This window comes from Heteronotia binoei, chromosome 21, assembly GCF_032191835.1.
Source record: "Heteronotia binoei isolate CCM8104 ecotype False Entrance Well chromosome 21, APGP_CSIRO_Hbin_v1, whole genome shotgun sequence".
Lineage (NCBI taxonomy): Eukaryota > Metazoa > Chordata > Lepidosauria > Squamata > Gekkonidae > Heteronotia > Heteronotia binoei.
This window is the reverse complement of record NC_083243.1, coordinates 163,282,368-163,303,557: the sequence shown is the minus strand read 5'-3', so window position 1 is coordinate 163,303,557 and position 21,190 is coordinate 163,282,368. Positions and strand designations below refer to the sequence as shown.

Below are 21,190 nucleotides of genomic sequence, written 5' to 3'. Positions count from 1 at the left end.
TGGCATGCTCAGAGTAATGATGCTAGTCTCATGCTTATCCACTTTGGCCAGCATCGCAATAGACCCTTTTCTTAATAGAAAGCAAGAAGAGGGTTTGCTTTCACCCCTCCCTTATGGAACAGGAAGCCTTCTTCTGCTCTCTATTAAGAGAGAGCACTATTCTGATGCCTGGCGAAGCTGGTAAGCACAAAGCTGGCACCTGAGCACACCGGTGGGGGGGGGGGGAATGGAGTGGAGCATGACACCGCATTGCGGCAGCGCAGAGAAAAGGGGAGGGGGTCGGCCCCAGGGCGCATGGGCAGTAAGTCTGCCTGAGGTGCCGCTTGCCCTAGGACCGGCCCTGATAATGCTATCTCACAATATTGTTATGGGGGATGCTGTGTCACCTCAGCCCTGGCCATATTTCAGGCTCGTAACTGCAAATAACTTATGGGGCATAGATGTAGATTGAGTAAGTGAATGAAAAAAATTGATCAACTTCTAACCCACTTTTTGAAGAGTATTCTGGGGACTCCAAACTGTATTTCCAGTATTGCTTTGAAGGAAGAATTTGTGATGAGGTCTTGGAGGTGTGTGCCGTGCATTTAAGAATGAATGTTTTGTGCATGTGGCAATGAAGATTTTATTGTTTTACTTGAATACAAAAAAAGACCTTCTGGAAAGACAATGCATTGTTCATTATTGGAGTCCCTCTAAAGGGAAGAGAGCCTTATCACAAACACTCCGTCTGTGAACTGGGTGTGAACTGGCAGAGACTGACCAAGAGAGAGATCTTGGGGTCGTGGTAGATAACTCACTGAAAATGTCAAGACAGTGTACGATTGCAATAAAAAAGGCCAACGCCATGCTGGGCATTATTAGGAAGGGAACTGAAAACAAATCAGCCAGTATCAATGCCCCTGTATAAATCGATGGTGTGGTCTCATTTGGAATACTTTGTGCAATTCTGGTCACTGTACCTCAAAAAGGATATTATAGCATTGGAAAAAGTCCAGAAAAGGGCAACTAGAATGATTAAAGGTTTGGAACACTTTCCCTATGAAGAAAGGTTAAAACGCTTGGGGCTCTTTAGCTTGGGAGAAATGTCAACTGCGGGGTGACATGATAGAGGTTTACAAGATAATGCATAGGATGGAGAAAGTAGAGAAAGAAGTACTTTTCTCCCTTTCTCACAATACAAGAACTCGTGGGCATTCGATGAAATTGCTGAGCTGTCAGGTTAAAACGGATAAAAGGAAGTACTTCTTCACCCAAAGGGTGATTGACATGTGGAATTCACTGCCACAGGAGGTGGTGGTGGCTACAAGCATAGACAGCTTCAAGAGGGGGTTAGATAAAAATATGGAGCACAGGTCCATCAGTGGCTATTAGCCACAGTGTGTGTGTGTGTATATCTCACAATTATATATCTCATATATTGGCCACTGTGTGACACAGAGTGTTGGACTGGATGGGCCATTGGCCTGATCCAAAATGGCTTCTGTTATGTTCTTATGTTCTGTGGATTTTATCCACAATAAAGACTTGTTACTTCCAGGCCAGGCTGCCATGTCCCCTTGATGGTATGCACTCACTCCATGAAAGCAGAGGTATCTTCAGCTGCCTTTCTCAGAGGTGTTCCAATCCAGGAAATCTGCAAGGCTCCAATATGGTCCTCTGCTAGCACATTTGTAAAACCCTATGCTTTGGACTTGAATGCAAGAAGAGAAACATTGGTTGAAAAGGCAGGGCTCCAAGCTATGTTCCAGTGCTGCACTCCTGAGTCTTCTCCCTACCACTTTGGTGAGTAGCTTGTTAAAATCCCAGTGTGAGGCTGTATAGAAGACCAAAGATGAAACCAGGGTTCCACTTACCTGTAACTGATGTTCATTGAGTGTCTTCCATGCAGGCACACATTTCCTCCCACCTGCCCAACTGTGAGCTCTCAGTCTTGATTTAGTTTGAACTTGTGGCAGCTCTGGTGGAACTGAGGGAAGGGGTGCTCTTTGCTTGGACTACATCTGGGGTGGCCAACGGTAGCTCTCCAGATGTTTTTTGCCTACAACTCCCATCAGCCCCAGCCATTGGCCATGAAGGTAGAAGGTAGAAAGCCAACAGAGGTTGTGGGGCTATTCAGTGTACTGCATGGAATGTTACATGCATGACTATCTACCTGCTGGGCAGAACTCCTGGCCCTCAAGGAACAAGTTCATTCTCTTGAGGCCAAGGTAGTTTATCTGGAGAATCTGAGAGAGGCTGGGAGGATAGTTGGCAAAGCTGTTGCTTGCAGGGCTAAGCCTGGCATTGTTGTTCTACTCAGGATTTCCAGGATACACAGATACAATGGCAACTAGTACAGAAATACACAGGAGCAATGTCTCCAGACTGGTCTGAAGTCAGTTAGCCAAAGGTCTAGTCCAAGGGTCCAGATGGAGGATTAAGGTTCCAGGAATCCAGTTCCAAAGCTTGGGAACAGGTGCAGGATACAGCAGTCTGGATTCCAGGTTTTAAGAGCAAGCACAGATTACTAGAGACATTGTACAAGGCAGCAGGGTCAGGGTATAGCTTTGTTTACTAAACAGCTCAGCCACAGAGGAGTGGTAAACAAGGTTGCTTCCACACTGAGCCTTGCTCAGCATGTTCCTTTTATCTGCACCTTTTGCTGACTCATCTCCCAAGGACCAAGTGTCACTCCTTACAGTTGTGTTCACCTTCCTTCAGGTGTGGATCTTTTACTGTTTCCATATCAACCTTTCAGTCCTGGTCCTACAAGGACTCCACTCCAGGAACTAAGAGTGACCATTGCTGAGCAGCCAAGAAGGTACTCCTTCTTCTCTCTTGAGCCACCAAGTACTCTCTTCTTCTTCTATGCTCTCAGGGGTATCGAACTCATTTGTTATGAGGACCGGATCTGACATAAATGAGACCTTGTTGGGCCGGGTCTTGGGCTGAGCCATGTCGGGCCGGGCCATTTATTTGTTTGTTTGTTTGTTTTTGCTTTAGGCTTTTATCCAACCCTCTCTGCAAGTGGACTCAGGGTGGCTAACAATCAGTTCAAACATCTATAATTACAGTTTAAAAGCAATAAAATAACAATGGAAACATTTTAAAACATTTTATGGTGCTGCTCAAATACAATATAGGCGGGATCTTCCTTTTCTAACAGTGATTCCATAATGATTATAATTCTTCAGCAGTGTTGGATGGTAGTCCTCTCCCAGTTTAGATGTTAAAGGCCTGTTGAAATAGTTCAGTTTTGCAGGACCTGCAGAATTGGGAGAGCTTGTGTAGGGCCCTTATGGCCTCCATGAGGGCATTCCACATTTCTGGTGCTGCCACCGAGAAGGCCCTGGCCCATGTAGAACACAGCCTGGCCTCCCTTAGTCTGGGGATAGACAACAGATGTTGTGTCCCTGAACGCAGTGCTCTCTGGGGAACATGTGGAGAAAGGCAGTCCCACAGATAGACAGGCCCCTGACCACATAGGGCTTTAAAGGTCAATACCAACACCTTGAAACGGACTCGGAACACAATAGGTAGCCAGTGCAGCTCTTTCAGCACTGGTTGAATGTGCTCCCATTGAGGGAGCCCCAATAACAGCTGCATTGCAGTGTTCTGCACTAGCTATAATCTCTGGGTCAGGGTCAAGGGTAGCCCCATGTAGAGAGCATTACAGTAATCTATTATTGAGGTGACCATGGCGTGGATCACCATTGCTGAGTCATCATGTTCCAGGAAAGGGGCCAACTGCCGAGCCCACCGAAGATGGAAAAAGGTGGATTTGGTAGTGGCTGCAACCAGGGCCTCCACTGTCCGGGAGGACTCCAGAAACACTCCCAAGTTCTTGACCTTAGGGGCTGGTATCAGCGGCACCCCATCAAGAGCTGGTAAAGGGATCTCCCTTCCCGGGCCACCCTGACTCAGATAGAGAACCTCTGCTTCGACGGATTTTGCTTCAACCGACTCAGCCTGAGCCAAGATGCTACTGCTTGAAGGGCCAAGTCTAGATTATCTGGGGTACAGTCGGACTGACCACCCATCATTAGATAGAGCTGCATATTGGTGACATCCCAGTCCATACCTCCTGACAATCTGGGCAAGGGGACGCATATAGATATTAAATAACATTGGGGACAGAACCACACCCTGTGGCACACCACATATAAGTGGGTGTATTTGGGATTATTCTTCCCCTATGACCACCCTTTGTCCCTGATCTTGGAGAAAAGAGGTCATCCATTGCAAGGCAGACCCCTGGATCTCCATGTTGGCGAGGCAGCTAGACAATAGCTGATGGTCAACCATTTCAAATGCAGCTGACAGATCTAAGCAACCCTCTCCTACACTGGACACACAACGCACAGTTGTCAACCTGTCCAATCGACAACTGACAACAGCTGAAATCTCTGTGCTCTCCAAAGGAGGGAACTTCGCCATCACCCCTTCCAGAATTCCTACAGAAGACATTGTCGCCAACATTGAAGCCCGTATCCGCAGCCTCCCACGACACATTGCAGAAAAAATAAGAAGAGAATCATCAAGAATCTTACAACACGCTAAACCTCCAAAAAGCAACCTCACCCTTGCGGAAAGATCAGCTCTGAAAACCCTCAACACTGACAAGGACATACTAGTTCTTGCAGCGGATAAGGGGAACGCCAGTTATTCTCAATACAGAAGACTACCATAACAAAATTCAGGACCTTCTCAAGCCAGATACATACAGGAAACTTCGCTGCGACCCCACCACAAGAATATTTCAGAAAACAAATCTGTTCATCAAAGGCTCTTCAATACCGATTGAGGATCAATGCCTGCTCAGAAAGTCTGAAGCTCTGCCCCCCAGACTGTATGGCCTCCCTAAGATCCACAAACCCAATGTTCCTCTTCGACCGATAGTCAACGCCATCGGCTCACCTACCTACGCCATAACCAAACACTTGACCGGCCTTCTTCAACCCCTTGTGGGCAACACTATCTCTTACATCAGGGACTCATCACATTTTTTGGAAAAAATCAAACCCCTAAAACTCCAACCCAGCGATCTTTTAGTAAGCTTCGATGTCGTCTCGTTGTTCACTATGGTTCCCGTCAAAGAAACCCTTGTCCAACTACAACACATCTTTCCTGATGACATCACTGCCCTATTCCACCACGTGCTCACCACTACCTACTTCCAATGGAACAATGACTTTTATGAACAGATCGATGGAGTTGCCCTGGGAAGCCCCCTTAGCCCTGTCATCGCTAACTTTTACATGGAAACCTTCGAAGATACAGCACTAAGATCTACCCTCCTAAAACCACGTAGCTGGCTCCGATATGTGGATGATGTTTTTACCATCTGGAGTCATGGAGTGGAACAATGGTCAACTTGCCTTTCTTGACGTCCTCATTACCAGGAAAGATGACGGAAAACTCGGCCACACTGTATTCAGGAAACCCACACACACAGACCGCTATCTAAATAAGAATTCCAATCATCATCCTCGTCAAAAACGTACAGTTGTAAAAACCCTCATCCACCGAGCATCACGCATCTGTGAACCAAGCCAACTCCAGCAGGAACGACACCACCTCAACCAGTCACTGCAGGCCAATGGATATTCCCTACAAGAAATTAGAAGAGCCCTCCATCCCAAGAGACCATCCACACCAAATCCGAGCCACACACAAATGTTGGTACAGCCTTCCTGCCCTACATAAAATGTCACCGACCGCATTGGCAAAATTCTCAAACGCCACAATGTTGACACAGTCTTCAAACCCACACAACAGATCCGCCACATGCTGCGCTCGGCCAAAGATATGAGAGATCCACTTTCAACCCCTGGAGTCTACAAAATACCCTGCTCCTGTGGTGCAGTCTACATTGGCACTACCCAACGCAGTATCAACACCCGCCTCACCGAACACAAGAGACACTGTCGCTTGTTTCAGCCAGAAAAATTAGCTGTAGCTGAACATGCACTTCAAGAAGGAGACCACGTCATCCACTTTGAAAGAACTGAAGTCCTTTCTACGGCCTCACATTATCATACCCGCCTGAACAGAGAAGCTATTGAGATTTACAAACACCAGCACAACTTTAACAGAAAGGAAGAAGGCATTTCCATCCACCAATCTTGGTATCCAGCTCTGCAAAACACCCTACAGACTATAAATTGCAGAAATTCACAGAACAACCAGCACATTTCACAGAACAATCAGCACAGTCAACAACCATCTTCCTTATCTTCACACCCCTTCCAACCCTCCCAGCAATTAACACAGAACAATGGTCACATTCAACAGCCAGTTTCCTTATCACTACCCTTCCAGGAAGCCCCATCAAACAGTGGGCACATCCACAAACCTATTGCCCTTTCACCACACCCCCTCCAGCCTAGAAATAGCAGCTCTCCAGCAGCCCTGGCATAACTCAATGCACAGCAGCCAAGAAGGTCAGAGCGCCTGCTCCGGCTGCAACGCCACTGAGGATGTTCTCCGCAGCCGAGAACGAAACGTCTGGAAGAAAAACTTTCTCCAGTAGAACACGGCACTTGAGCCCAAAAGATTCTACAAACCCTAATGATGTTACCAGCCGTGAAAACCTGAAATCTTTGAGATCTAATAGTAACAGCACCACTGAGCTGCCCTGATCCAGATGCCGCATGAGGTCATCTATGAGAGCGACCAGAACCATCTCCATCCCGTGACCTGGCTGAACGCCAGACTGGAATGGATCCAGTGCGGAAGTGTCATTCAGGAATCCTTGTAGCTGAATCACCACCGCCCGCTTTATGACCTTACCCAGAAAGGGAGGGTTCGACACTGGCCGATAGTTTGCCAATACGGTCGAGTCTGCAGATTTTTTTTCAAGAGGGGACAGGCCACAGCCTCTTTGAGAAGCATGGGAAAGATCCCTTCTAAGAGGGATCTGTTGACAATGGCCTGCAGTGGTTCCTGTAGCAACACCTGGCTAGCTTTTATAAGCCAGGATGGGCATGGATCCAACCCACAGGTGGTAGGGTATACAGCAAAAAGGATCATGTCAACCTCCTCCAGGTTGAGTGGAGTGAAGGATTCCAGAAATGAACCAGAAGACATGCTCGGTGCCTTGAGTTCTTTCACTATATCAATAGTGGCGGGGAAGTCGTGTCAGAACGACGACACCTTATCTGAGAAAAAACTCGCAAAAGCCTCACAGCTGATTTCCAATTCTCTAACATTTGGTTTACCTTGTGGTAAGGTTGTTAATGACCGAATTATACTAAATAATTGTGCCGGGCATGAGGTCACAGACGCAATCCGGGTCGCAAAGTAAGTCTTCTTTGTGGCTCGGACTGCCATCTCATAGGTCCGCATAAATGACCTATAAGATGTTCTCATAGCTTCGTTGCGAGTACATCACCACTGTCTCTCTAGTCATCTTAATCGCCATTTCATCAATCGCAGCTCCGGGGTATACCATGGCACGGATCATGAACGGGGATGAAGAGGGCATCGAGGAGCAATCTCATCAATGGCTGCAGAGAGCTGGCTATTCCAGATATCTGCCAGCTCATCCAGTGAGTCACCAGAGGGCCAGGGATCCCACAAAGTCATTTGAAACCACATAGGGTTCATCTGGCTTCATGGGCAAGCTAAAACTTGTTCACCACCTAAATGGGGTAGAAGTGAAGTATGTGTATATCTATTTAAGATTAGGTAGCAGAGATATAAACTTTATACTAAACACAGACAAACATAATTAAAGAATTTTTTTAAAAAACTTAAAATATGTTTAAAACATTAGCACTCGTTGGTCTTAAAGCTGCTTCTGTTGTATTTCAGAGCTGGGCAAAAGAAGCTCTGGCTCTTTCCTTCCTTCCCCAGGGGACCAGGAGGAGGAGAAGCCTCAGCCACTGGAGAAAATAGAGGCTATGCTCTGTAGCTCCTGTGAGATTGAGCAAGCCTGGCAAAGCAAGCTGTGATGCAGAAGGAAAACAAGAGAGAGGGAGAAGGAAGCAGATAACAGACAGTTGCTTGGGGGCCTGATACAGCCCCCAGGCTACATGTTTGACACCCCTGCTCTACTGGCTCAGGAGAGGTGGAGCAGGGGGAGCTGGCTTCTGTGGCATTTCTTTCTCTTCCTGGAAGATTGAGCAGCCCAGCCATAACTGGGAACTGTTCTTGCTTCTGGATGCTTCCTCAATTCTGCTTCCAGATCCAGCTGCTAAGGTGGGGGTTCCATTGTTGTGGGCCCTGATTCTTCAGAATCCTCCTCATCCATGATGAAGGCTTTCAGGGATGTGATAATGGCATTTCAATCCCAGTCATGGATAATGAGGATCTTGTGGAAGGGAGACATCACTCCACAGAATGTGGACATGATTCCTAGAAAGGACTTCTTCATTGGTAGATGAACAAATATTCTCTTGAACCTACGATACGCCTCCAAGTGGAGGTATCTTATCGTATTGGGAGATTTGATTGTTAGAAATGTAGATAGCTGGGTCTGTGATGGACATATGGACCATGTGGGAATTGCCTGCCAGGTACAAAGGTTGCAGACATCACCCAGTGTCTAGATAGCTTGGTAGATAGTGCAGGGGAAGAGTCAGTGGTTGTGGTGTATGTTGGCGCCACTGATGTGAGGAGATATAGTCATGAGGTCCTGAGACCCAAAGTTAGTCTGCTAGGCAAGAGGCTAAAAGTCAGAACCCCCCAAAGTATCTTCCTCTTTAATGCTACGGCTTCTACATGCAGGGCCTCTAGACACATACAATTGGGGAGTGTCAATATGTAGATGAGAGGAGAGCTTTAGATTTATTAGACTCCTCCCATAATACTAGAATGTGGTGTCATCTACTGAAGCTGGAGGGTGGGAGATTCAGGATAGACAAAAAGAAGCATTTATTCATACTGCCAAAGAATGTGGTCCTGGCTGCCAACTTGAAAGGCTTTAAATGGGGAGTGAATAAATTCATAAGGAAGGCTGAGCACAGAATAATATATGCTTTCAAACTGTGGTGCTGAAGAAGACTCTTGAGCGTCCCTTGGACTGCAAGATCAAATCAGTTAGTCTAAGGGTAATCAACCCTGACTGTTCCCTGGAAGGTCAGATACTGAAGCTGAAGCTCAAATACTTTGGCCACCAAATGAGAAGGGAGTACTCACTGGAGAAGACCCTGACGCTGGGAAAGATAGAAGGCAAAAGAAGAAGGGGACTTCAAAAGATGAGATGGCTGGACAGCATTACTGATGTAACTAGCATGAATTTGAGCAGACTTCGGAGGATGGTAGAAGACAGGAGGGCCTGCATGACTTGGTCCATGGGGTCGCAAAGAGTCAGACTCGACTGTGCAACTGAACAACAACAATAACAAATTCATGGAGGACTGGGCTATCAATGGCTACTAGTCATGATGGATATCTGCTTCTTCCAGTACCTCTTTAAATCAGTTGCTGGGGAAGCACGGGCAGGATGATGCTGTTGCAATCTTTATGTCTGTGGGCCTTATGTCTGTGGGTAGCTGATTAGCCACTGTGTGAACAGAATGTTGGACTAAATGGGCCTTTGTCCTGATCCATCAGAGCTTTTCTTTTTTTTTTTCTTTTTTTTTTTTTTTAAATTTTAAAGTTTATTAAGAAATCAACAAGTCCAACAAACAAGAAAATACAAACACCCCATCCACCGTGCCCACCCACCACCTACCACCACATATAAAAAGGAGCCTTAAGAGTGTATAACATAAATGTACTAATGTCTCACCTCGAATCCCAAACTTTTTGCCCATACATATACAGGTTCCCACGTTTTTATACATTCTTGCCAATTCCCATCTCTCAATCTTATTGTCAAAACATCCATTTCAGCCGATTCTAATAACTTAAATAAAAATTCTTCCCTACTCGGGATCTGGGGGGATTTCCAGTATTTTGCGTAAAGAATTCTGGCAGTTGTAATCATATATATCAACAATTTCTTTTCCTTTCGCCCTAGATTTTCTCTACATATACTCAGCAAATACAATTCAGGTAGATGTCTAATTGTTATCTTTAAAACCTTTTGTATCCATATATTTATCTGAGCCCAAAACTTCTTGGCAAGTTCACATTTCCACCAAATGTGGTAAAATGACCCTTCAACTTTTTTACATTTCCAACACTTATTATTATAAGTCGGGTTCATTTTAGCTAGCCTTGCAGGGGTAAGATGCCATCTATACATCATTTTGTACAGGTTTTCTTTAAACGCTGTCGATTTGGTCAACTTAATATTATATTTCCAAATTTTTTCCCATTCTTCCAAATCTATTGCGTAGCCAAAGTCCTGTAGCCATCTTACCCAACTTTCCTTAACCATTTCTGTTTGCATCTCATATTCTAGTAGCCAACTATAGATTTTAGAAATTAGTTTTTGGGGCTCATATATTATGGTATCCAGTTCAATTACATCTACCTCTTTAGGGAAACCCAAACCTTTATCGGATTTATCGGATTGATACATGGATTTGACCTGGCATCTAACCCACCAGTCCGGAATAGTGTTCGCTTCCAAATTTAAGTTATTGTCTGTATCCAGTAATACAGCATAATTTTGGGGGGTTTTCCATTCATATAAGTTCGGGTGAGTAGCTGCCTCGACTGGTGACACCCATAGAGGAGTGTACTTATAAGTTTTCCTCTTAGTTTCCACCCAAATCTTATAAAGTGCCTTTCGGATTCGATGTCTTTGAAAATCATTATTTTTTTGAGAGGTTTGATACCAGATGTTGGCATGCCATCCTTTAGTCAATCCTACCCCCTCTAATACTAATAATCTTTTATTTTCCAACAATAGCCACTCTCTGATCCAGGCTAAACACGACGCCTTATAATATAGATACCAGTTTGGTAAGGCCATGCCCCCTCTTATTTTATTCTCTTGGAGAATTTTTAATTTAATTCTAGGCTTCTTATTTTGCCATATAAACACCATAATCATTTTATTAAGTTTTTGAAAGAAAGATTTGGGTATTTCAACTGGGATCATCTGGAATAAGAATAGAATTCTAGGGAGAACATTCATTTTGACTGTAGCTATCCTCCCCAAAAGGGAGATTTGCAGGTCTCTCCACTTCTCCAAATCCACTTCAATTTCCTTGTAAATCTTCTGATAATTATCTTGGAAGAGAGATTTCACATCGTTCGTTAGCTGGACTCCTAGGTATCTAATTCTCTTTTCATACTTAAATCCAGATTTATCTTCCAATTGTTTAATTTGTTCTTTATTCATATTTTTAGTTAAAAATTTGGTTTTTTGCATATTAACTTTAAATCCAGAGGCTTCTCCAAATTGTTGCAGTCTTATTTTTAATTTATCAATTGATGAGATGGGATCGTCTAAAAAGAACAGAAGATCATCCGCAAACGCCTGAATTTTGAATTCTTCATTCTTTATCTTCAGTCCTCTAATTTCAGGATCATTCCGTACCTTTTGAATCAAAAATTCTATTACAATTACAAAGAGGAGGGGAGACAGAGGGCAACCCTGTCTAGTCCCCTGCTCTATTTCCACAAAATCCGAATTCTTCCCGTTTATGTTAATTCTCGCGCTTTGTTTGGTATATATGGTCTCTATAAGTTTCCTAAAATTCTTGCCACAACCAATAGCTTCCAATGCTTTGCTCATAAATTTCCAATTCACATTATCGAACGCTTTTTCCGCGTCTAATGAAATGCCTGCGAATTGTTTGCTGGGGTATTCCTTATAATATTCCAAAACATTCAAAAAATATCTTAAATTTTGCCGCATCGTTCTTCCCGGTACAAATCCAGTTTGGTCTTCTTGTATTACGTTTGTGATAACTTTCTTAAGTTTATTGCTCAAGATCGTTGCAAAAATTTTGTAGTCTGCGTTTAAAAGAGAAATTGGCCTATAGTTCTTAATTTCTGCCGGATCCGTTCCTTCTTTATGTATTAATGATATCAATGCCTCTCTCCATGATGTTGGGAGTAAAGCCGATTCCTGAATTCTTTCTAGGAGCTTCTTATAAGGAATTAAGAGGAGATCTTCAAAGGATTTGTATACTTCCACCGGTATACCATCTAGTCCAGGCACTTTGTTGGATTTCTGCTGTTTGATTGCCTCAGTTATCTCATGAATTGTAATGGGGCCCTCTAATAAATCTTGGTGTTCTTTCGTTAATTGTTTCATATTAACGTTTTCTATGTATTCTTCTTGTCGATGTTCTTCAATTTCCTGTCTTTTATAGAGTTTCCTGTAGAAGCTTTTAACAATTTGCCCCATTTGGTCTTCTTGAGTAATCTCTTCCCCTTCTTGATTTTTGAGTACTTTTATCATTTTTTTCTCTTTCTCTTTCTTAAGTTTATACGCTAACCACCTGCTTGTTTTATTTGCATTTTCAAAGTAATTTTGTTTGGACCACTTCAGTTTTCTTTCTAATTCTTCTGTTAACCATAGATTGATACTGTGCTGTGTAGCTTGAATTTTAAGTTTTATCTCCTCAGTACTGTTAATCTTTTGTTGTTTCTCGTTTTCCTTTAATTCTTTCACCAAATCGTTGTACCGCTTCATACGTTCTCTATTTCTCTTCGCTGTAAAGCTGATAGCCAGACCTCTAAAAAAGGCTTTAAAAGTGTCCCAAATATTCTGAAAACTTGTATCTTCTTCTGTATTCCGTTGAAAGAATTCCTTTATTTCCTTTTTAACTTTCTCCAAAAAGGCTGTTTCTTTTAAAATTTGAAGGTTCAAAGTCCACCGATTATTCCTTGGGGGGTGTTGTAAGGTCATCTGTATTGGATTATGGTCCGCAAACGTCTTTGGTAAAATGTTCACTTGGTTGATTTGCGGAATTAAGCCTATCGACACCCAACACATGTCGATCCTAGACCAACACTTGTGGACTTGAGAATAATAGGTAAACTCTTCCGCTGTTAAATTTTTAGCTCTCCATACATCAACTAAGTTGAATTCTTCCACCATTCTGTCAAAAGTCTTGGGGAGGGCCCCCCGTGATAGGTTTTTCTTTGTCTTTTCAGATTTTCTATCTTTTTTAACGTCAAACACAGCATTATAATCTCCTATAATACAACAATATTCTGCCCGCAATTCCGTTAATTTCTCATGCAGGTTTCTGTAAAAATTTTCTTGTCTATCGTTTGGGGCATATATATTAACCACAAGAATTCTTCTTTTATTAATTGTAACTTCTACTATTAAGATTCTTCCCAGTTCATCTTTAAAAATCAGTTTGGAGTCTATCGTTGAGTTGACATATGTAGCTACTCCCCTTCTCTTCCCTTCATCACAAGAATAATGTAGTTGTCCCAATTTTTTGTTTTGCAAGAATTTGATGTCATTTTCCTTTATATGCGTTTCTTGGAGACAGATTATTTGCGCTTTGACTTTTTGGAGTTGTAAAAAGGTCTTCCTTCTCTTCTTAGGCTCATTTAGCCCGTTTACATTAACTGAGATAATCTGCAATCCTGTTTTGTTGTTCATCCTATCAGCGTTCTACTATCTTCTGCAAATCTTTGATCTCTTTTGACGTGTTGTCTTGTTCTGACTCCTTCTCTTTTAGGTTTTTGGGAAAACTCTTCATCCCTTCCAGACCGGTCTGCTTCCTCCTCTCGATCTTCTCCAGTGTCTGAACCCTGGCTACTTGATACTACAAAGTTATCCCAGAAATCCTCTAATTTTTCTAGCGTTGTAATGTTATATCTTTTAGCCTGGTAGATAAAAAAAACTCCCTCTGGTATCAACCACTTAAATTGCACTGAATGTTTTAATAACCAATTGGTCAACCTCTTATATCCCAGCCTTCTTCGACGAATTGTCCATGGCACATCTTTCAGGACTTTAAGAGCTTTGCCTTCCCACATCAGGCCTTCTTCTCTTGCTTTTTTTTGGATCCTCTCACAAGTCGCAATTCTGGCAAACTTAACTAAGATTTCCCTCGGGAGGTTATGTTTTTTAGAATAGGAGGAAGATACTCTTTTGACCCAGTCAATCTCACTCTTTCCTCCTTCCAACAGTTTCTCTCCCTCTACATCTAATATTTCCAAGATTTTATCCTCTAGAATCTCTCCCCTTACTTCCGGGACATTTTGAAACCGTAACACGTATGCCGCTTTCTCCATCTCCAGCCTTGCTACTTTATCTTCCAAGTCCGCCAGACTGGTTCTGTTTTCTCGTGCCGTCGCCATAGTGGTTTTGTTTTGCTCTTCTAATCTTTCAACTTTTGCTACCAGGCCATGCACTTGCTGCGTGTTTGCCAAAAGTTGCTTTTGGAACTCTGTCATTTTATCGTTAGTTTTTTTAATCTCTCCCATTAATTCCAATTTCATCTCCGCCAAAGCTTCCTGGTTTTGCTTGAAGCCTGCCACCATTATCGCCTGCAGCTTTTCTAAAGCATCTTGGTTTTCAGTTGGTGGCATAGGTTTTGGGCCTCCCGGTGAGGTACCCTGGCCTAGTTTTTTAATTTTAGTCTCAGTCTGTCTCTCTTTTTTCTCTTTATCCCCCATACTTTAATATCTCTTATTACCCCAATATAAATTAGGTCCTCAAAGTTCTTCTATTTCTTCTGTTTATATCACTAGCTACAGCCTAGCCACCATCTATCCCGTTTAATTCACAGTATTAATTATATTTCCAAACTTTTTAACCCCCACTGATATCAATATCTATACTTGAGTTTCTGGAATCCTTAGGATATCAGTAAAGCAACCAGCCGGGAAAAAACAAGTAAACAAGCAAACAATCAATCAGCTACCCTTGGCTTGGCAGCATTAATTCAGCAGTAATCAATACCTCAATATTTTGTCACATCAACATTTCATCATCTCATTAATTCAACAATCCATTTAGCCTCATTAAGTTGATCCTAATTTCATTGATTCTAAGTTCATTACATTTAAAACAATTCATAAAATTAATACCAAATATTAATTTTGGGTTCAAGTTCAATTAATTTAGTTAATTTAAACTTTCCTTTCCTTCTTTTTCTCTATCTTCTGTCTTCTGCCTTCTTTCTTCTCCCTTTTTCTTCTACTTCCTTTCTTCTTGCTTCTTCTCCCCCTTCTTCCCTTTTATTTAACAAATTACAGTTCAGTTCAGTGGCTCTAAGTAAAGGCTCTGTCTTTTATGTCTCTTAAGTTCCCTTTCTTCAAGAGAGAGCCAGCCGCAGAGTCCGCTGCTAAGAACCGTCTCTCTCTCTCTGTCTCTCTTGAGTTAACTCTGTTTACCACGTCTCAAGCCTCAAGATTTATAATCCAAAGAAAAGAAGGAAGACTTGGTTTAAACTTATCAATCCTAATTACTCGCTCCTCCAATCTTTGCCAGCACCGCCAAGCTGCTCCCTTCGTCTCTTCACTTCCGCATTCCAGCTTCAACCCCTCTTTCCTCCGTTCTTTCTCTTCTCTTTCCTTCTTTTCTCTCTTTTCTCACTACCTTCTTTTCCTTTCCACTCCTCTTCTCTTGTCTTCAGTCCATCAATTCTATTCAACCACCCTTCAGTCACTTCCAAATAACTTTCTGTTCATAACGCTCACTTACTCACCGCCATTTTCCGCCCTTCTTCTCCCCTCTTCGCCAAGCGTCAGCCGGATTTGTCCCGGCCTCTCTCTTCAAGCCGTCCACCGTTTCTATAGCTATCTTCTCTCCATCTCCGTCACCGCCGCCTACACGCCTACGCGGTTCAGCTCTATCTCGTCTTTTTGCCGTTTATCTTACCGCCTCTACTTCCCTTCATGGCCGTCACCGCCAGCCCCGGGGCCTCAGATGCCTGGGACTCAAGTACCTTCCACGCCGCTACTCCGGGACCATTCAGCCGCGGCCGCAGCCAATCGACCCCGCTATCCAGCCGCCCGGGCAAGTCGCCTTCCAGCCGTCCACCGCTGCGCCGCGCGTCGTCTTCTACCCGTCCTTCACGGTTCCCAGTCCGAGACGGGAGCTTCAATATACCAGTATGTTGAGTTATTTCTTCCTTTTTATGTTGTTTCCGCTTGAGCCTCAATTTGGGCAGAATCCTTAGAGTTTCTATTGCCCCGCTGGCTCCTGCTCCGGAGGCCTAGTTAAGTGCCGAAGCGTTAGAGAGCTCCAGGCGAGGGAAAGGTAGAGGTAGAGGGGTCGCCTTCGCTTCCCCCCTAAAACCTCAGCCAGCTCCCCCAAGCTTCAAAACGCCTTTACAGACGCTTCTTAAGAGGTCATTGCAAGCAGGGACCTCTCTGGAGTTCTCCAATTCACATTGCACGCCGGAGCTCGGCAATGCTCTGTGTATCACCACGCCATATTCCCGGAAGTTGATCCCATCAGAGCTTTTCTTATGTTCCTATGTTCTCCTGAATATGTGTCAGCCAGTGCCATGTAAGCAATAATGTGAAGAAAAACCATTTTATGCAGCGCAACAGCAATAAATACAAGCAGCTTGTGTAGATGAAAGATGCTCAGTACAAAAACAGTAGTAAGGAACAATGCAATGCAGAGCAGTTGCACAAGACTGGTGGAACATTTTTTTTTTAAAGTGTGATATGGGTTAACCTGTGCACCTCTTCCAAAGAAACTTTTTGCTTTAGCCAAATGAAAAATCAAGCACCAAAACTATGCTGTTCAGCAGTTCTGTTAGTGCATTTTCACTAGTACAGTTAATAATTTAAATTATAAAAAGTGCTGGAAGACACACCAGAAGGGGGAGGCAGGAGCAGTAATGCAGCATGGTTTGCAAAAACTTTTTAAAAAATGTAAAAGAGGGGCAGTGCCAATCATTAGCAGTCTATTGCTATTTCCTTTATTTTAAAATAAAAACTGTGGTAGCATGGGGTAGAGGGGAAGGGGAAAGCCAGAGGGGAAGAGGGAGGGAAGAGTGTTACTGGAGTGTGGTTTTGCAGAAATCTAAACTTTTTTAAAAAATCAGGTCTTCATTAGCACTCTATCATTATTCTCTTTAATTTTTTTAAGTGTGGTAGTGCAGGGCAGAGTGGAGGGGGAAAGTGGGAGAGGAGGGTGACCTAGATGTGGACATGGACGGGCAACGAAACCCCAGCTCCCAAAGAAGCATTATGCATGAGAAGTGAAGCTAACACTGATTCTGTTTGGAAAAAAAAATTAGGGTAAAAGTGCTCCCAAAAACCCCAGAGAAAAAATGCTGGAAAATTGAAGCAACCTCTGTAGGCATCAAAATACATGTGGAAAAGAAAAACTTTATGCAGTTTGGGGCCGGAAGTGACAAAAACCACACATGTGGTAAAACCATTTATCTTGAGAGAGATGCTGCTGTAGTGGTTGGTTGGCTCCCTGAACACTCCCCCCTCAGCAGTTGTAGTTTCTGCCATGTTATGGGCAAAACTAGCCACTGCTTTCGGGTAAAATCCAACCACCCACCCACACCAATCTCTAGAATGGTTGCCCAAAACCAACCTTACAGGGGTGTCATTCAGTAGCAGGGCTTTTTTTTTAGCAGGAACGCAGTTCTGGCTGGCTTGGTGTCAGGGGTGTGTGGCCTAATATACAAATGAGTTTTTCTACAAAAAAGCCCTCTACAAAACAATGGTGATATAGGGTGTGTGGCCTAATATGCAAATGAGTTCTTCTTGAGCTTTTTCTACAAAAAGTCCTGTTCAGTGGCATACCAAGGAGTCAGGCAGGTGGGTAAAAACTTGTGCAGACTCTCTCAAGTTAAACAAGACTTCATTTCTATAAGGCACAAACTGAATATTCCAAAGGTCAATATTTAGGCACACTAAGGAAAACAAACAAAAAGACAGGTTCTAGGTAAAATACTTACAATCTATATTGCAATCTTATATGGGTAGATGTGGGATGCCTGCCCAGGGACAACTGTCTTTTTGAGAGCCAATGTAGTGTAGTGGTTAAGAGCAGAGGACTCTAATCTGGAGAACCAGGTTTCATTCCTCACTCCTCCACATTAAGCCAGCTGGGTGACCTTGAGCCTGTCACAGTTCTCTCAGAGCTGCTCTCTCAGGAGCAGTTCTCGAAGAACTCTCTCAGCCCTATCTACCTGACATAGGGTGTTTGTTGTGGGGAGAGAAAGGGAATGAGATTGTGAACTGCTCTGAGATTCAGTGAAGGGTGGGGTATAAATTTTCATAATATGCATCTTCCTTTCACATCATTTGCCAACCATGAAGGAGCCAAGAAGGGAGCCCAGAAGGAAGTTCCCCAAAAAGAAACAGCTCCCCTTTTCAGATCCTACCCCAATGTGTGTTTAGAGTCTTCAGTCAATCTGTGTGCTAAGCCTTGGGTCTCCAGTCTACCAAAAGTGTACCCTACAACCACAAAGTGTTAACACATCAAAGGACTGGCATCTTATTTCTCTCAGCTGGAAATGCCTTGTTCTAACAAACAGCATCTTTCCCCCTTCTTCCTAGCCACTAAAGGGTCTGGGCTTCTTTCAGTCATAATTGTCAAGGCATCTCCTCTTCATCCCCATCTCACAGCAGTATCTTAAGCTACCTCAACGCATGGGGAAAGGATGGGAGAGTGGCTTGAGTTTGCATGATTGTCTATGGTAACTTTGAGTGTTGTGCCAGTGTTTTCAGTGGTATACTGTTGTGTTGGCATCAGGGATGAGAAAATATCTATTTATTTATTTATTTTAAAGAGTCCAGGTAAGAGTGCAGGTATGATTAAGATCTCAAGCATATAAAAGCTTGAGGTTATTTTGTTGAATGAAAACTTTCTGAACATGCATGGGAATTTTTTTTATAAACAGGGAAGAACAGCTTGCACAGGGACATGCAGCACATCAGATCGGTAGCTTATGCCTCTAGCCCTGCACTTATTTAAACATACAAGTACCAGCCCTTTGACATTATACCAGAGGGTGCTTCTGAAGTTCCCTTAGTTTAGCAGCACACTTGTCAGATAAGGGTTAATATTGAAAGGATGAACTTTAGAAGTTATCCTATAGAAGTTGCCTTTAGAAGTTCCAATTAGGATGCTTTGTATACCAGTCTTTGTCAATCAGTCCAGGACTAATAAATTAAATTTCATACGTACTCTTAATCAGTGTATGAATAAATAATTTCAGTATGAGCCTGCACTAGCCAAAGTGTAACATCTACCTAGTTAATATGCATTGAATATTTATTTTTAACAGGGTTCAGCAATGGGGAAGACATACTTCTATCATCACTGGAACCAGTTTGATCTTTTAATCATAATAGTGGGAATTATAGATGTCATTGTTGTGAACGTCCTTAATCACCTTGGTCCAGAATATACTTATGTGTTAAAAGTCATCAATGCTTTCCGAATTGTTCGTTTTCTAAGAGTTCTGCGACTCTTGAAGGTAAAAGCATATCTCTATCATTTTTCAGCAATATGTTCTGCTTTACTAATTGGTCAGTTAATTGTACATATTTCAAAACTATAAAGATATAATTTTAAATGTTTAAAATATATTCATTAATATTGATTAACATCCATTTAGTGAGGTGGGTGGGGCTGAGAGGGCTCTCACAGCAGCTGCCCTTTCAAGGACAACCTCTGCCAGAGCTATGGCTAACCCAAGGCCATTCCAGCAGCTGCAAGTGGAGGAGTGGGGAATCAAACCCGGTTCTTCCAGATAAAAGTCCACGCACTTAACCACTACACCAAACTGGCTCTTTTATTGTGTTGGAAGCCACCCTAAGTCCACTGTGAGAAAGGGCGGCCTATAAATCTATGGAAATTAATTAATTAATATAACGTTTTCATGCTAGCATTTGTTATATTTTGTAAAAATAGTCATAACTAGAACCCATGAGGTTTTATGTTAAATCTATCATCTATCATACATTATTATCGTATACTGAACTACCAAGCTACACATTTAATTATGGTCAGCACAGAAATCAGAAAAAGTCAGCACTTTATCAGAAAAGTCAGCACTTTATCAGAAAAAGTTTGACTACAATGATAAATTATAATAATAAAAAACTTTCCAGTTGTTTTCGAATTCGCCTTTTGAATTTTGGTTAATATAATTTGTCAATTTTTCTATAACTGCATATTCTTGCATTTTATCAATCTCCAGAGTTGAGCAACACATAGTTTTCCACAGCTGCAAGTATTAGTCTTGCTGTGGTTAACATATCTGAGCAGTTCATGTATTGTTTTATCCACATTCATTGGTAGAATTCCTAATAGCATTGTCTCTGATGACATAGCAAATTTGATTTTTATGATTTTTTTAAATTTCTGTGTGTATCTCCGTCCAGTATTTTTTATTTTTGTAGGATTACCATATATGGTAAAAGGTACCATCTATTTGATTACACTTCCAACATAGTCCTTTGTAGTTTTTGTCCAGCTTCTCAATGTCTTTGGGGTTAATATACTATCAAAAAACATTTTGTACCAGTTTTCTCTAAGTGCATGGCTTGCTGTGAATTATATGTCCTTTGTCCATAATTTTCCCATTGTTGGGAAATCTCCCAAAGTTTTGTGACCCTTTCACCATACATGTCTTGACTTGTTCTGTTTCTTAGTCATATTGTAATAGGAGCTTGTAAATGTGTCCTAAAAGATGTTCTTTCGTGTTCAATTATTGATCTTCTTCGTGGTCTCTTTGGAGGCCACATACTGGATATTGCGCCTGTGCAGCAATTCTCCTTGGGAAAGTTCTAGAGACTAATTCTTTGGTGGGCTTCCTCTCAGCCCTGAGGAGCAGGCACTGACCACACATGCAAATCCACCTTCTTGGAAGCAGATCTTCCAAGCAGAGGGAAACCCTGCCCCACCTCAGTTCCTTCCTTACAGCCTGCCGGCTGGGCGGAATTCTTCTTTTCGATTGCTTCAGATAAGGTTATTCCTTTGGGTTTCCTTCTTCTTCGGGCTACCTTTAAAAAAAAGATACCCCTGCCCTTTTTTTGTTTCCCCCCCAGTCCCTTCCCATCTATGCCTGTCCCGCCCTTCCCCTTGTAAACTTCCCATAGGGGTCAGAGTTCTTTTGTATGGAAGAAGGTACCTTTTTAAGCACTGCATTTGCTGTAACACTAAAATACCTTTGACAGATGGGCATAATACCTGCCTTTTTTGCCTTGGAGAACATCACAGGACTGACTCCTGCCCTCACTGAGCTAACTTCGGTTGCCAGGCTAGGAAGAACCATGCAGCTCGCCTCAGGACTTATCTACTTGAGAACATCCTCACGCCTCATGTGGTGCAGGCGCAGGGCTCTACTTCGGATCCATCTACCCCTATACCATCAAAGGAGGCTTCGGTACCCTCTACTTCGACTTC

The 21,190-nt window shown here is 42.8% G+C and overlaps 1 protein-coding gene across 1 annotated transcript in view; it reads left to right on the top strand.

The window, feature by feature from the left end:
* Positions 1-21,190, top strand: part of LOC132589673 (sodium/hydrogen exchanger 10-like) — a 265,043-nt gene that overhangs the window by 136,668 nt on the left and 107,185 nt on the right. Inside the window, exon 15 of the mRNA XM_060262406.1 lies at positions 19,065-19,256. Within this exon, the coding sequence (XP_060118389.1) occupies positions 19,065-19,256 (192 nt within the window). The remainder of the gene's footprint in view (positions 1-19,064; positions 19,257-21,190) is intronic.